The sequence below is a fragment of the Hypanus sabinus genome, chromosome 5, assembly GCF_030144855.1.
Source record: "Hypanus sabinus isolate sHypSab1 chromosome 5, sHypSab1.hap1, whole genome shotgun sequence".
Lineage (NCBI taxonomy): Eukaryota > Metazoa > Chordata > Chondrichthyes > Myliobatiformes > Dasyatidae > Hypanus > Hypanus sabinus.
In genome coordinates, this window is record NC_082710.1 from 891527 (window position 1) to 909670 (window position 18144).

The following is an 18144-nucleotide window of genomic DNA, read 5'->3' on the forward strand; positions in this document are numbered from 1 at the left end:
TCTCCCTCTCAATCCAAAATGCTGTGGACGCAATCTGAGACATCCTTGACCCTGGCACCTGGAAGGCAGCATACCATTCGGGTGTCTTGTTCACGTCCACAGAATCTCCCGTCTGAATTCTTATTAATCATCCACTTCTGACTCTTTGATATCTGGTGCTTTTTCCAGTTTCTAAGTTGAATGTTCTCATAGGAGAGAATAGTGGACCATGGAAGAAAGGGAAGAAATGGGTAGGGGGTGGGGTCCCAGAGGGAGGTGATGGCAGATGAGGACAAGAGAAAGGGCGAGAGGGGAACAAGAATGGGATATGGAAAAAGAGAACAAGGGAAGAGAGAAAATAGCTGGTTAGAGTAATCGATGTTCATGCCATCAGACTGGAGGCTGTCCAGATGGAATATGAGATGTTGCTTTTTCAACCTGAGTTTGGCCTCATCATGGCCATGGAGGAGGCCAGAGACAGACATGTGAGAATGAAAATGTTAGTCAAATTGTAAAGGGTCACCACCAGGATATTCTGCCTTTTCCATTGGATGTCCTAAGCTGGATGTGCAGGAACCAACATGTCCTAGAGCCACAAAGTGTTAATTAAGAAGTAGGCCCCTCTGTCTATAACTTTGCCTGAGGACATTGCACAGTCAATCCAGTGAATTAAGAAACTCTCAGGTTGGATGGCATAGTCAAGGAAAGCAGGTGTAAGCCACATATCAGTGAGGCAAAGCACACAGCAGTCCCTCAGTTCCCTCTGGTAGGTCAGTGTTGCTCTTGGTTCATCAGCTTTGTTTTCAATGGCCTGAACGTCAGTTAGTAGTATGCTGAGCAAGGCTTCTTGCATCCAAGCTAATTCAGCCCCCACCTGCAGTTAGCCCAACCATCCTGCCACACCGAGGTAAGAGGCTGTGTCTCAAAAACTCAAGAGATTCTGCATACGCTAGAAAATTTTGAGCAACAAACAAATGCTGGAGGAACTCAGCAGGACAGACAGTATCTGAGTCAGATAGGACTCATGATGAAAGGTTTCAGCCAGAAACATCAACAGTTCATTTCCCTCCACAGACCTGCTTGATGTGCTGAGCTCCTCCAGCATTTTGCATGTGTTTCTCAAGTGGTTGCGCCTGGATGGTAGGTGACTGTTTAGGGACAAACCTGGAGAAACACCTCTCCTGCCACCAAATGCACTCAGCTGGGGAGTCAATACAGTTTAATCTCCCTCAACACCTTATGATCACTTTCCATATCCCTAATATCTTTGGCATCTAGAAATTTTAACTCCTTCTTAAATATATTTACCAATTTAGCATTGGCAGCTTTCTGTAATAACAGTTACTGTTGTTCACCCATCAGAGTGAAGGAACTTCTCTTAACTTCAGTCCAGTATCTCTTGCCCTGTTATCTGATCCATCATTTCTGACACATCATCCTTCCTATTTGTCAGTATAACCTTCTCAGAAATTTGTAAGTTTCAATGAGATCACATCTTGTTCTTCTAAACTTGAATGAATACTAACCAAGTCAATGTAATTGTGTCTGAAAGTGTCCAGTCCAATATTTCTAGCTGATATTACATAATAAGTAATGACAATCAGAAGAAAGAAAGCAATCAGCTTTGAAAGAATATTTCTTTTATTAGTTGTTTTCTCAAGAACTAAGTAGTACTAAATATGTGCTATTGGCTTCATTTAAATCTTCTCTAAAGTAGGAACACACACAAAGTGCTGGAGGAACTCAACAGGCCAGGCAAAAAGTACAGTGGATGTTTTGGGTCTACTGTAGGAAGACTGTTTGTTGTTCCGCTCGATGTCAGAAACAGTTTTAACGCTGCCGACTAACTACTGAACAATGTAAAAAGAGAAAATAAAACTCCATAAAGCATATAGCTAGAAGAGTTAGTTGTAGTGACTATTCCCTGTTCATATTTGAAATAAGGCTGGTTGTGCAGCCAAAAAACGGGCACATCCAGACTCTCGTTCTGATGCAAACATTTTCCACTCATCAGCTGGTAGTGGTAGCTTCCCACAAAGTAAAAATCCCAATGATATTTTTATTTGGTAATCAGTAACTATCCTCTTGATGTTATATAATACAGCAAACCCAAACGTGATAATTGGTAAGGACTGTGCTTAACATAAAGAAACCTTCAGTTGGCAAATAGGATTATCCTTCTCTGCCTTTTATCTCCTTTCATTTCCTGTTCCTTCCAGAATATTCACATAATGATAATAAACCAATTACAAATTAGCCTGAAAAGATCTGTTTATTTGAAATCTGTCTTTTATGCAGTAACAATTGTTAATCCATGATCAGACTACCTCACTAGTTCCATGAGATTTTACCTTGTACACAGGCCTTTCATGACACCTCATCAAATACCTTCTGAAGATCTACATACAATCCATCAGCATATTCCCCTTTATTGAAACTGATTGTTGCTGTAGCAAATATGTCAAATATAATTAACCATTCATAAACCATGTTGACTTGCTTTAAGATTTCCAAATGACAGCTGTTTCACCCTTGATTCGAGATCAAAACATCTTCGACCATAAAACTTAAGCTGTTAGGAACAGGATTAGGCCATTTATCTCACCGAGCCTGCTTGCCCATTCCATCGTGGCTGATTAATTATCCCTCTCAAAACCATTCTCCTGATTTCTCCCAGTAACCTTTGACACCCTGACTAGCGACCAGTGAGTGAGTGGGCCAGTGAAGGAATAGAGCTTTGAGGCTTTGGCTCGAGAGGTTTTGTCAGTTTTGGCAGTTGGCTTGTGCAATCAAGTCAATCAAAATTTAAATAGCTCAGACTCAGCAGAAAGCAGTTAATTGAGCAATTAAAAATTGAAAAGCTCAAACAAATAAGAGGGGTAGCTCAAGCTGAGTGGCCAGTGAGTGAGTGGGCCAGTGAAGGAGTGGAGCTTTGAGGCTTTGGCGAGAAGAGGTGGAGGACGAGCTTGCTCCCAGTGAGGTAAGGCCAGGTAAGTTTCTTTAATTAATTTAATTAACTTAGGAGATGGTAATGGAGGCAGTAGATAGGGCAGCTCAGTGCTCTGATTATAGGATGTGGGAAGTCAGGGACAGCACAATTGTTTCTGATGACTAATTTGGATCATTCAAGAGGCAGAGGCAGTACTAGATCAGAGATTCAGGGAGACAGTCACACCTATAAGTCAGGAGACAGGTAACCAGGTGACTATTAGGAGAGGGAAGGAAAACAGACAGAAAGAGCAGAGCACCCCGTGGCCATTCCCATCAATAATAGGTATACTGTTTTGGATACTGTTGGTGGGGACGACCTACCAGGGACAAGTTGTAGTGGTCACATCTCTGGCACCAGCTCAGAAAGGAAGGAGGGAAAAGAGGAAAGCAGCAGTGATAGGGGATTCAATAGTTAGGGGGAACAGATAAAAGGTTCTGTGAGAGAGGTCGAGAATCCTGGATGGTCTATTGCCTCCCTGGTGCCAGGGTCCGCGATATCACGGATCGGGTTCTCGGTATTCTCAGGAGAGAGGGTGAGCAGGCAGATGTCATGGTCCACGTGGAGACCAATGACATAGATAGGAGCAGGGATGAAGTCCTGAAGAAGCAATATAGGGAGTTAGGAAAGAAGTTCAAAAGCAGGACCTCAAGGATGGTAATGTCGGGATTGCTGCCTGCGCGACGAGACAAAAAGGGTAGGAATAGGAAGTCATGGCAGATGAATGCGTGGCTGAAGAGTTGGTGCAGGGGGCAGGGGTTCAAATTTCTGGATTATTGGGATCTCTTCTGGGGAAGGATGAGAGGGGACTTGATAGAGGTCTACAAGATTATGAGAGGCATAGATAGGGTGGATAGCCGGTACCTGTTTCCCAGAGCATGAATAGCAAACACCAGAGGACACATATACAAAGTTAAGGGAGGGAAGTTTAGGGGAGACATCAGGGGTAAGTTTTTTTACACAGAGGGTTGTAAGTGCCTGGATTGACTTGGCAGGGATGCTGGTGGAGGCTAAAACATTAGGGGTATTTAACAGCCTCTTGGACAGGCACATGGATGAAAGAAAAATAGAGGGTTACAGAGTAGTGTGGTTTTAGTACTTTTTGTAAGGAATATATGGGTTGGCACAACATTGAGGGCTGAAGGACCTGTACTGTGCTGTAGTGTTCTAGTGTTAATCAAGAACCTATCAATCTCTGCTTTAAATATACTCAATGATTTGGCCTCTACAGCTATCTGTTGCAATATATTCCACAGATTCACCACCCTTTGACTAAAGAAATTCCTCCTCATCTCTGTTCTAAGTGGATGTCCTTCTGAAGCTGTGCTCTCTGGTCCTAGACTCACCCACGCTAAGAAACATCCCCCAACAGAAATAGTCTTTGTTAGTGACTCAGATCACAAGAATAATTATTAATGAAAATAAGCTTAGCTTGATGTTGCATAATTTGGCAATTGTACAAGTCAAAACACTGGTAATAAGCATAATTATGATATGCAAGTTCTCCATTTCTTGATAAATTTTCTCAGAGTATGGTTTAAAAGTATAATCATTGAAATTCCAACATTATCATCATGTTATAATGTTCAGTGTGATTCTATGCATTTTTAACCATTATTGAGTTTTATTTTTCTGTACCTTCATAAGTTTCCAGGTTCTGCAGCAGTACAAACAACATTTTGTGAGGAGGAATATGAATGCTGCTAAACAGGTAGCAAGCAATGCTACCACATCCAGGCAATGATATTGATACCATGACAGAGAATGTGCTGCAGGCCGCAAATGCTTCGCTCCTCCATGTCGCATTACAAACTCAATCCAGTACACAGACCTTTCCAATGGAGTTAATTGTTGGTCATGATGAATTCTAGATAACTTCATTGCATTTTCTTTGTATCTAAGGGAATAAAAGTAAATAATTTTTCTGTTTTCTCTTTATTTTGAAGCTTAATTTGGATTATTGTGTGCAGTTGAATTTTTTACAGTAAAGACATCAAGAAGATTGAAAGAGTGCAGAAGAAATTGTGTTTGTAAAGGAGTAAAAGTCCTTTGGATAGTTTAATTGAATATATTTGTATAGGTTAACAAATTACTCTGACCGCACTCAATGCAAACTACATCTCAGATACAAACAAGTTCAATATTTTAACTCAAATTTCAGAAGAGCTCCTTGCTGCAATATCAAGTTCTTCCTTTCTTTCTAATACCTTTTCAAAAAGCCAAATCATGCCTCATTACAGCCCAAAAGTGTGATGCAATTGCCTGTATTTCTCCAGTCAACTTAATGTAATACTAGTCAGTTATTAAATGAAGTTGGAGATGTTGCAGTAAAGGAAGATCTTTGCCAAATCTTCATCATGATTATACCTTAACTGCATAAATGAAAGGTTAACTTTAATTTGAGTTCAAAAGTCAGGAAATTGTGTCGTGGCTTTATGAAACTCTAATTAGGCAGCATCTGGCATTAGATAATTCTTTCAAAAATGGTTGTCACAGTATAGGAAGGATGTCAAGATTTGGAGAAGGTGCAGAAGAGGTTTACCAGGATGCTGCCTGGATTAGAGGGCATGTGCTATAATGAGAGATTGGACAAACTTGGTTTTTTCTTTTGGACTGGCAGACTCAGGGGAAATTTGATAGAGGTTTATAAATTATGAGAGACATAGATAGACTGTATCTTCTACCCCAGGGTCAAATTGTTTAATACCAGAGGACAACATTTAAGGTGAGTGGTGGTAGTTTCAAATGAGATGCAAGGGGCACAATTTCTTTTACACATAGAATGGTGAGTACCTGTAATGAACTGCCTGTGGTGGGAGTTGAGACAGATAGATTAGGGCATTTAGGAGACATTTAGATAAGCACATGAATGTGAGGAAAATGAGAGGATACCTGTGTATATATATTGGAGGCACAGAAGCATGAAGACACACACTCAACAATTCAGGAACAGCTTCTTCCCTTCTGCCACCTGATTCCTAAGTGGATCATGAACCCATGAACACTACTTCACCTTTTTTAATACTATTTCTGTTTTACACTACTTTTAAATTAACTATTTAATATACATATATACACTTACTACAATTGATTTTCTTATATTTTTCTGTTCTACATGCTTATGAATTGCAATGTATTACTGCCGATAAGTTAGCAAATTTCACAACATATGCCAGTGATATTAAACCTGATACTGAATTACAATCAGGTTTAATATTACTGGCATATGTCATGAAATATGTTGTTCTGGCAGCAGTACATTGCAATAAATAATGATAAAACCTATAAATTTCAACAAGGTGATGTAAATTAATTACAAACATAAAACACAAAATAATTGATTGCATAAGAATTCACCCTCTTTAATATGATGCACCAACTCTTCACTGGTGCTGCCAATTGGTTTTAGAAGTCACAGAATTAGTTAAATGCAGAACACCTGTGTACAGTCATGGTGTTTCAACTGATTGTAGTGAAAATACATCAGTGTCTGGAAGGGCCAACTGCTTCAACTGTGGATATAGACTTCCACTTGGCAAAACAGAAGCCAAGGGGTTGGTGGGGATAAGAATTAGGAGAGTATGGGCTTAAGAGGAGACCATAGGACCACAAGACGTAGGAGCAGAATGAGGCCATCTGGTCCATTGAGTCTGCTCCACCATTCAAACATGGCTGATCCTTTTTTTAAATCTCCTCCTCAACCCCAGTTCCTGGCCTTCTCCTTGTAATCTTTGATGCCATGTCCTATCAATCTCTGCCTTAAATACACCCAATGACCTGGCCTCCACAACTGCATGTGGCAACAATTTCACAAATTCACCACTCTTTGGCTAAAGAAATTTCTCTGCATCTCTGTTTTGAAAGGATGCCCCTCAATTCTGAGGCTGTGCCCTCTTTCCTAGACTGTCCCACCATGGGAAACATCCTTTCCACATCTACCCTATCTAAGTCTTTCAACATTTGAAAGGTTTCAATGAGATCCCCCCTCATCCTTCTGAATTCCAGCCAGTAGAGACCTAGAACCATCAAATGTTCCTCGTATGATAAATCTTCCATTCCTGGGATCATCCTGATGAACCTTGTCTGGACCCTCTCCAAAGCCAGCAAATCTTTTCTAAGATGAGGGGCCCAAAACTATTCGCACTACTCAAGGTGAGGCGTCACCAGTGCCTTATAGAGTCTCAGCATCACATCCCTGCTCTTGTATTTGAGACCTCTTGAAATGAATGCTAACATTGCATTTGCATTCCTCACCACCGACTCTACCTGCAAGCTAACCTTCAGGGTGTTCTACACAAGGGCTCCCAAGTCCCTCTGCATCTCGGATTCTGAGATTTTCTCCCCGTTTAGAAAATAGTCCGCACATTTATCTCTATTAACAAAGTGCATGACCGTGCATTTTCCAACATTGTATTTCATTTGCCACTTTCTGGCCCATTCTCCTAATCTGTCTAAATCCTTCTGCATCCTACCTGTTTACTCAAACTATCTGCCCCTCCACTAATCCTGGTATCCTCTGAAAACTTAGCAACAAAGCCATCTATTCCATCATCTAAATCATTTATACAGAGCATAAAAGGAAGTGGTTCCAATACCGACCCCATGGGAACATCACTAGTCACTGGCAGCTAACCAGAAAAGCATCTTTCTATTCCCACTCACTGCCTCCTACCAATCAGCTAATGCTCAAAACATGTTTGCCACCCAGGTGTCAAGATCTGGGATGTTTCTGATCGCGTCCATGATATCCTGAAGTTTTGAAGCTGAACAGCCAGAGGTCATGGTACATATTGGTACCAAAGGCATAGGTGGGAAATGGGAGGAGGTCCTGAAAACAGACTGCAGGGAGTTAGGAAAGAAACTGAGAAGCAGGACCACAAGGGTAGTAATATCAGGATGACTGCCTATGCCAATGCGACAGTGCGTATAGGAATAGAGTGAGGTGGAGGATAAATATGTGGCTGAGGGATTGGATCAGGGGACGGGTTCAGATTTCTGGATCATTGGGACCCCTTTTGGGGCAGGGGTGACCTGTACAAAAAAGACGGGTTGCACTTGAATCCAAAGGGGACCAATATTCTGGCAGAGAAGTTTGCTGAGACTTTTGGGGAAAGTTTAAACTAGAATTGCTTGGGGGTGGGAACCGAACTGAAGAGACGGTTAGCTCACAAATAAAGAAAGCTTGTAGATAGTGCGAGGAGGACAGGTAATAGAGAAGGGATGCTCTCAGAGTGATGGTTTGAGATGTGTCTATTTTAATGCAAGGAGTGTTGTGAACAAAGCGGATGAGCTTAGAGCATGGATCAGTACTTGGAACTATGATGTTGTGGCCACTACAGAGACTTGGATGGCTCTGGGGCAGGAATGATGACTTTGAGTGCTAGGCTTTAGATGTTTCAGAAAGGATGGGGAAGGGGAGCAAAAGAGGTGGGGGTGTGGCACTGCTGATCAGAGATAGTGTCACGGCTACAGAAAAGGAGGAAGTCATGGAGGGGTTGTCTAAAGAGCCTCTGTGGATGTTAGTTAGAAACAGGAAGTGGTCAATAACTCTACTGGGTGATTTTTATAGACTACTCAATAGTAACAGGGACATCAAGGAGCAGATAGGGAGACAGATTCTGGAACGATCCAATAATAACAGGGTTGTCATGATGGGAGATTATAATTTCCACAATATAGATTGGCATCTCCTGAGAGCAAGGGGTTTAGATGAGGTGGAGTTTGTTAGGTGTGTTCAGGAAGGTTTCTGACACAATATGTAGATAAGCCTACAAAAGGAGAGACTGTACATGATCTGGTATTGTGAAATAAACCTGGTTAGGTGTCAGGTCTCTCAGTGGGAAAGCATTTTGGACATTCCTATGTCCTTTACCTTAGCATTGAAGAGGGATAGGAACAGACAAGTTAGGAAAATATTTAACTGAAGGAAGGGGAAATATGAGGCTATCAGGCAGGAACTTGGAAATGTAAATTGGGACAGATGTTCTCAGGGAAATGTACGGCAGAAATGTGGCAAATGTTCAGGGGTTATTTGTGTGGAGATCTGCATAGGTACGTTCCAATGAGACAGGAAAGGATGGTAGGGTACAGGAACTATGGTGTACAAAGGCTGTTGAAAATATAGTCAAGAAGAAAAGAAAAACTTACGAGAGGTTCAAAAAACTAGGTAATGATAGAGATCTAGAAAATTATAAATCCCTTCTCTTCGTGATTTTTATAAATGACCTGGATGAAGGAGTGGAGGGATGGGTTAGTAAATTTGCTGGTGACATAGAAGTTGGGGCTGTTGTGGATAGTGTGGAGGGCTGTCAGAGGTTACAGTGGGACATTGATAGGATGCAAAACTGAGCTGAGAAGTGGCAGATGGAATTCAACCCAGATAAGTGTGATGTGGTTCATTTTGATAGATCAAATATGATGGCAGAATATCGTATTAGTGGTAAGACTCTTGTCAGTGCAGAGGATCAGAGGGATCTTGGGGTCCGAGTCCAGAGGACACTCAAAGCTGCTTCGTTAAAAAGGTGTACGGTGGTCTTCATCAATCGTGGGATTCAGTTCAAGAACTGAGAGGTAATGTTGCAGCTCTATAGGACCCTGTTCAGACCCTACTTGGAATACTGTGCTCAGTCTGGTTACCTCACTACAGGAAGGATGTGAAAACTATAGAAAAGGTGTAGAGGAGATTTACAAGGATGTTGCCTGGATCGGGGAGCATGCCTTATGAGAATAGGTTGAGTTCACTTTTCTCCTTGGAGTGAAGGAAGTTGAGAGTTGACCTTATAGAGGTGTACAAGATGATGAGAGGTATTGATTGTGTGGACAATCAGATGCTTTTTCCCAGGGCTGAAATGGTTGCCACAAGAGGACATAAGTTTAAGGTGCTGGGGAGTAGGTACAGAGGAGATGTCAGGGGTAAGTTTTTTTTTTACGCAGAGAGTGGTGAGTGCATGGAATGGGCTGCTGGCGACAGTGGTGGAGGTGGATCCAATGGGGTCTTTTAAGAGACTCTTGGATAGGTACACGGAGTCAGAAAAATAGAGGGCTAAGGGTAACTTTCTAGGTAATTTCTAAAGTAAGTTCATGTTCGTCACAGCATTGTGGGCTGAAGAGCCTGTATTGTGCTGTAGGTTTTCTATGCTTTTATATTAGTAACTTCCCTTTAATACCACGGGTTCTTAACTTGGTAAGCAGCCTTATGTGTGGCACTGTATCAAAGATCTTCTGTAAGTCCAAATATACAGTACAACGTCCACTGCATCACCTTTTTCTATCCTACTTGTAATTTCCTCCTCGAATTCCAACAGGTTCATCAGGCAAAATTTTCCCTGAAGGAAACCATGCTGACTTTGTGCTGTCTTGTCCTGTGTCACCAACTACTCCATCACCTTGCAGTTAACAATTGACTCTGACATCTTCCCAACCAGTGAGGTCAGGCTAACTGGTCTATAATTTCCTTCCTGCTGCCTTCTTCTTTTCTTAAAGAGTGGAGTAACATTTGCAATTTTCCAGTCCTCTGGCATCATGCCAGAGTCCAATGATTTTTGAAAGATCATTTTTAATGCCACCACAATCTCTATCACTATCTCTTTCAGAACCCTAGGGTACAGTTCCTGTGGTTCAGGTAACTTATGTACCTTTAGGTCTTTCAGCTTTTTGAGCACCTTCTCTCTTGTAACAGTAACTGTAAGCACTTCTCTTCCTTTACACACTACAACATCAGGCATACTGCTTGTGTCTTCCACTGTGGAAGACATGAAAATACTTACCTAGTTCATTGGCCATCTCCTTGTCCCCCATTGTTATTTCTCCTGCCTCATTTTCTAGCAGTCCTATATCCACTCTCATTTCTCTTTTATTTTTAACACACTGGGAAAAACTTTTACTATCCACTTTGATATTATTTACTAGCTTGCTTTCATATTTCATCTTTTCCCTTCTAATGATTTTTAGTTGCTTCCTGTAGATTTTAAAAATCTTCCCAATCCCCTTATTTTTCCTTTGTTGTATGCCCTTTCTTTTGCTTTTACAATAGCCTTGACTTCCTTGTCAGCCACAGTTGTACTATTTTACCATTTGAGTATTTCTTCATTATTAAAATACACATGTCCTTCACCTTCCTCATTTTTCCAAGAAACGCATGCCATTGATGCTCTGCTGACATCCCTGCCAGCAGCTCCTTCCAATTTACTTTGGCCAACTTGTCTCTCATACCAGTGTAATTTGCCTTACTCCACTGAAATACTGGTAAATCAGACTTTACTTTCTCCCTAACAAATTTCAATTTGATCAGTGGTTCCTAAGGGTTCTTGTACCTTAAGCTCCCGAATCACCTCCGGTTCATTGCATAATAGCCAATCCAGTACAGCTGATCCCCAAGTAGGCTCAAAGACAAACTGCTCTAAAAAACTCAGGCATTCAACAAACTCGCTCTCTTGAAATCCATTACCAACCTGATTTTCCCAACCGACCTGCTTATTAAAATCTCCCTTGTCTACCATAACATTGCCCTTTTGACTTGCCTTCTCAATTTCCTGTTATAACTTGTGGTCAACCTCCCAGCTGCCATTGAGAGGCCTGCATATGACTGCCATCAATGTCCTTTTACCCTTGTAGTTCCTTAACTCAACCCACAAGAATTCAACATCTTCCGATCCTATGTCACATCTTTCTACGATTTGATGCAATTCATTAGCAGTAGAGCCACACCACCCCTTCTGCCTACCTTCCCATCCTTCTGAGATAACGTGTAACCTTGGACATTCAGTTCCCAACCACCACTACCTTTCAGCTATGATACAGTGACAGCCACAACATCATACCCGGCAATCTGTAATATTGCAACAAGATCATCCTCCTTATTTCTTATACTATGTGCATTTAGATACAACACCTTGAGTACTGTATTTGCTATCCTTTCTGATTCTGCATCCCTAATGATTTGATACTCAGCCTTTTGGCTGCAACTGATTCCCATCACCTGCCTATCCTTTCTGATAGTCTGACTGCACCCTATCTTTACTTTTTTACCATCTGTCCTATCCTGAGTCCCTTCACTCCGGTTCCCACTTCCTTGCCAAGTTAGTTTAAACCTTCCTCAAAAGCTCTAACAAACCTGCCCACAAGAATATTGGTCTGCCTCAGGTCCAGGTGCAATATGCCACTTTTGACCAGGTCACACCTCCCCCAGAAGAGATCCCAATTATCCAAGAACCTGAAGCCCTGCCCCCGCACCAGCTTCTCAGCCACGCATTTATCTGCCAAATCATCCTGTTTCTACCCTCACTGGTGAGTGGCACAGGTAGCAGTCCAGAAATTACTACCCTAGAGAGCTTTCTACCTAGCTTTCTAAATTCTCTTTTTGGGACCTCATTGCTTTTCCTTCCTGTGTCATTGGTACCAATATGTACCAAGATATCCGACTGCTCCCCTACCCCCTCCAAAATGTTGTGTACGCAGTCAGACATCCCTGACCCTGACACCTGGGAGGCAACATACAATCCTAGTGTCCTGTTCACATCCACAGAATCTCTTGTCTGTTCCCTTCACTATTGAGTCCCCTATCTCTACTGCTCCCTTCTTCTCTCTCTTTCCCTTCTGCACCACGGACCCATGGTTAGTGCCAGTAACCCGGTTGTCATGGTATTTTTTCGGGAGTTCATTCCTCACAAAAGTATCCAAAGTGATAGACTTGTTTTTGAGGGGAATGGCCACAGGGGTGCTCTGCTCTCACTGCCTATTTCCATTTCTCCTGACAGTCACCCAGCTACTCGCCTCCTGCAACTTGGGGGTGACTACTTCCCTGTAACTGTGATCCATTATATCCTTGCTCTCTCATACAAGCTGAAGGTCATCCACTTACTGCTCCAGATCCCTAATGTGATCTTTGAGGAGCTGTAGCCAGACACACCTCACAAGATGTAGTTCCCCAGGAGACTCTGGGTCTCCCAGTTCTCCAACATCTGGCACAAAGAGCATACCACAGCCATTTAAATGGCACAGTAAGCGAGGGGAAAAAACACAAATGCTTTACACAGAACCGACACCTCTTCTGAGCTGAAGCCTCCTTTGAGCCAAAGCCTGGCATTTCTACTCTCACCACTTGCCTCCTCCCAACAATGGCTGCTCCGCTTATCCCTTTTGTACTTTTATTTAGTTCGTAGAGCTCTGTTGATGCTGCTGATAGGCCATGTTCAGTGGACAAACACCCTCGAATGTCCCTTTTTAAACTACTGCCGCCAACCTGTGAGAAATACCTCTTGGTAGAGCTCTGTTGACGCTGCTGATAGGTCATGTACACCTTTACAGAATACATAAAACTGTAGGATTGATGACAGAAAGGGGTAAAACAAGATGGGAAGGAATTATATTGACTTGACTTAGAATTGGGCATACTATGCTTAATTATAGACCACAAGACATAGGAGCAGAATTAGCTCATTTGGCCCATCAAGTCTGCTCTACCATTCAGTCATAGCTGTTCTTTTTCCTCTCCTCAACCCTGTTCCCTAGCTTTCTCCCCGTAACCTTTGATGCTGTGTCCAATCAAGAACCGATCAAGCTCTGCCTTAAATACACTCAATGACCTGGCCTCCACAGCTGCCAGTGGTAACAAATTCCACAAATCCACCAGGCTCTGACTAAAGAAATTCCTCTACATCTTTTTAAAATGGATGCCCCTCTATCTTGAGACTGTGTCCTCTTGTCTGAGACTCCCTCACCACAGGAAACACCCTTTCCACATCTACTCCATCTCTAGGCCTTTCAACGTTCCAAAGATTTCAATGAGATACCCCCTTATCCTTCTAAATTCAAGCAAGTACTGACCCTTATGTTCCTCATATGATAACCCTTTCATTCCTGTGAACCACCTCTGAGCCCTCTCCAATGCCAGCACATCTTTTCTTAAATGAGGAGTCCAAAACTGTTCACAATACTAAAGGTGAGACCTCACCAGTGCCTGATAAAACTTCAGCATCACATCCTTGCTCTTGTATTCAATCAGTTTTGAAATGAATGCTAATATTGCATTTGCCATCCTCTACCAGCTAGTTAACCTTCAGGGTGTTCGGCATATGGACTCCCAAGTCCCTTTGCATCTCAGATTTTTGGATTTTCTCCCCATTTAGAAAATAGTCTGCACATTAATTTCTATTACCAAAGTGCATGACCATGCATTTTCCAACATTGTATTTCATTTGCCACTTTCTTGCCCATTCTCCTAATCTGCTTTAAGTCCTTCTGCATCCTACCTGTTTCCTTAACACTACTTGCCCCTCCACCAATCTTCATATCATCTGCAAATATGGCAACAAAGCCATCTATTCCATCATCATTGATATACAGTATAAAAAGAAGTGGTTCCAACACCAACCCCTGTGGAACACCACTAGTCACTGGCAGCCAATCAGAAAAGCATCTTTTTATTCCCACTTGCTGCCTCCTACAAATCAGCCAATGTTCTATCTTAGTAACTTTTCTGTAGTACCATGGGTTCTTAAACTTAATTATTCCATGTTTCTTGTTGTAAAACATCATTCTGGGGTGAGTCAGTTTTGTCATCATTATAAATGAGTTGAACACACTCTTCTACAATGTGAAGCATACAGGTTGAAAGAAAGCAAATGCTAGCTTTGGGATTGATAGTTTTCACTTAAAAACTTTATGAATTAAAATTTAATTTAATTCACAATATTTTCTTTCATTATTGACAATCTATCAGGCTTTTGGGGGTAATTTAGTTTCCAATTGATAAAGAACTAGTGAGGGTTTTATTTCCCAGCTCTCTACACCACACTCCAGTCCAGTTGGTGGGGAGGAGAGTGGGGAGAGGAAGGCGGGGGGGGGGGGGAATAGAGGAAGGGAGAGGAATAAAAGAAAGGGGTAGAGGAAAGGGGGTAGTGGAAGGAGAGGTGGAGATGTGAGAGTGGGGAGAGTGGATGGGGAGGGGTGAGAGGAAGGATCCAACTGCTGGTGAGTCAGTATCCTGGCAAAAACTACACCATGAAGACAAAAGAACACTCCAAGCAACTCTGTGAAAAGGTTATTGAAAAACACAAGTGAGGGGATCAATACAAGAAAATTTTCAAGTCACTGAATATCCTTTGGAGTACAGTTAAGTCAATCATCAAGAAATGGAAAGAATACAGCACAGCTGTAAGTCTGCCTAGAGCAGGCCATCTTCAAAAACTGAGTGACCATGCAAGAAGGGAACTAGTGAGGGAGGCCACCAAGAGACCTATGACAACTCTGGAGGAGTTACAAGCTTCTGTGGCTGAGAAGGAAGAAACTGTGCATACAACAACTGTTGCCTGGGTGCTTCACCAGTCACAGCTTTATAGGAGAGTGGCAAAGAGAAAGCCACTGTTGAAAAAACTTGCATGAAATCTTGGCTAGAGTTTTCCAGATGGCATGTGGGAGACTCTGAAGTCAGCTGGAAGAACATTCTATGGCCTGATGTAACCAAAATTGAGCCTTTTAGCCATCAGACTAAATGTTATGTTTGTCGTAAGCCAAACACATCATCAAAAACATACCATCCCTACCATGAAGCATTTTGGTGGCTGCATCATGCTGTGGGGATGCTTCACTGCAGCAGGCCATGGAAGGCTTGTGAAGGTCAAGGGCAAAATGAATGCAGCAAAACACAGGGAAATCCTGGAGGAAAACCTGATGCAGTCTGCAGGAGAACTGCAATTTGGGAGAAGATTTGTTTTCCAGCAAGACAATGACCCCAAAGATAAAGCCAAAGCTACATAGGAATGTCTTAAAAACAACAAAGTCAATGTCCTGGAGTGGCCAAGTCAGAGCCCAGACCTCAATCCAGTTGAGAATTTGTGTCTAGACTAGAAATTGCAGAATCCAGATGTGCAAAAGTGATAGAGACCTATCCACACAGACTCAAGGCTCTAATTGCTACCACAGGTGCATCTAATAAATACTGACTTGAAAGGGGTAATTATGCAATTAATTATTTTGTGTTTAATAATTGTAATAAATTTAGAACAATTTGTAGAAATTTTCTCTTTGACATGAGTCTGTTCTATTGATCAGTATAAAAAAAACAAATTAAATCCACTGTGATTCAATGTTGTAGAACAAAACATGAAAAATAAGTAGTGCAGAAAGAGGGAGAAAATTACCAAGGTAGTGTTCATGGGTTCATTGTCTGTTCAGCAGTCTGATGGCAGAGGGGAAGAAGCACTTTCAGAAGTGTTGAGTGTGTGTCTCAGGTCCTTGCAGAGTTTTCTGTCAGGTAGGCCAATGCACCATATTCTACAATAATGTTTAATGTGCTTCCTCGCAGTGTTTTATTCTTACCTTGTTCCATTGATCACAGCGTTAAGAGCATCAACCAAATCCTGTGCACGTAATGTGGCAAAATTAAGGACCACAGCAATCCCCTTTACTTTCATGTGAGCCAAGTTATCAGGCTGATCGGCAAACAGAGGAATACCAACCAGGGGTACGCCATGATAGATAGCTTCGTATATCCCGTTGGTACCACCATGAGTGATGAAAGCTCTGGTCTTGGGATGCCCTGGAAAAGCATAGAAAATAAAGACCACGAATTGAACCCCATAACTTCCGATCTGATAGGCTACTGATTGGATGGTGTTCATTATTATAAAAAAACACTTGTGGTATTTATTTGTTCATGAGTGTAGACGTTACCAGCATTGCCAGGAGTTACTGTCCATCTCTAATTAATCCTGAACTTCAATGAGAGTTAACGTTTGTGATGTTGAATCTGATGTAACATACAGACCTGTCTGAGGAAGAAGGCAAATCCCCCTCCCCACATGGACCTGTTGAAATTTTACAACAACTATAGTGCTGGGAATAATTATAACTTAGACTGTATATTTTCAAATTCTGGATTTTAAAAATTTAATCACTCGGAGTAAATTTGAATTCCCCAGTTATCGTGGCGTGATCAATCTGTTCATTCTGGATCAATGGTTCCGAGCTATACTTGGTGGTCCAGCAACAAAACTACAAGACCACATACTCATTATGGTATTGTCACGTACCCTGTGACCGGGTTACCAAACCAGCAGAAATGGAATATTGGAGTCTGGTGGAACTGTAACTAAAGGTGTTTATTAGTAAACTAAGTAATATAGTATCAAAAATGCAAATATTCATATAAACCAGTTTAGCAATGATAAATACAGAAGGGTAGAACTAAGAATCAAAACCAAGCTCTATCAAAGTCTAGGGGTAAATGAATAGTCTTAAGATAATGCAAGGTTCAGTTCAGTTCAGTTTAAGTCGAGGTAATTGCTCTTGTGACGTTGGAGAGAGAGAGAGAGAGTGAGCAAGATGTGAGCTGCTGCAGCAGGCAAACCTTCCGTTGTCTTCTTGTTCCGTTGTACTGATGTGGTCATTCGGTTATGACCCCTCCGTTCTCGGCTAGACCGTTCTTCCATGGTGGACTCGTCACTCTGGTGTGAGTGGACACACATACAAGCCCCCACCTGTCCTGCCATCACACTGTGAGCTCTGTGACCGATCTCCTGACTCGGTCCTCCAAGCCCCCACCTTCCTGTGGGTGCACAACACTCTTGCAGTGTCTCGTGGCGTGTCTGCCGGTGTCTCAGCAGACCCATCTTTTATCTCCCCAGCCGGGGTACCAGCCATCCATCAACTCCATGTCCATCAAACTGGCCACTCCCTCCTGTCTTAGCAGGCACCTGGTATCACTCTGCTGTGTCAGCAGAGATCCACACAAACAGGCCAAATGTCCTTGCCGTTAAAGTGAACAATTAGCGAAGAAGCCATAATACTAAATCATCCATTTTAATCCTTCTCTCTCTCTCTCTCTCTCATCTGCAACAGGATGCCTCCCCCCTCTTCATCTCTCTCTCTCGTTAGCAGCATAGTTCACAGGGGGGTCAACTCTGGACCCCATCTCCAGCTGGTTTTCTCATCACACATAACAGAATGCCATTGTATACCTTGCAAGGTGTTAAGTTCATTTGCTAATGAGACATTTATTACACCATAGCAAAAGGGACTGTTTGAGTCATTGAACCATGAAGCTCACTACATCCAGTCTGACCCTTGGAGACCCATCTGCTCCCAGTCCATCACATCCAATCTGACCCATGGACACCCATCTGTATTAATCCCATTTTCCAGCACTTGGCAATTAACTCATCCAGACGTGTCCTAAG

At 42.2% G+C, this 18144-nt stretch overlaps 1 protein-coding gene across 1 annotated transcript in view; it reads right to left on the minus strand.

The window, feature by feature from the left end:
• Positions 1-2167: 2167 nt before the first annotated feature.
• The window catches only part of LOC132393879 (UDP-glucuronosyltransferase 2A1-like), an 89186-nt gene continuing 73209 nt past the window's right edge, over positions 2168-18144 (minus strand). The window contains 2 exon segments of the mRNA XM_059969285.1: positions 2168-4865; positions 16286-16505. Coding sequence (XP_059825268.1) covers positions 4583-4865; positions 16286-16505 — 503 coding nt within the window. The 3' untranslated portion in view covers positions 2168-4582.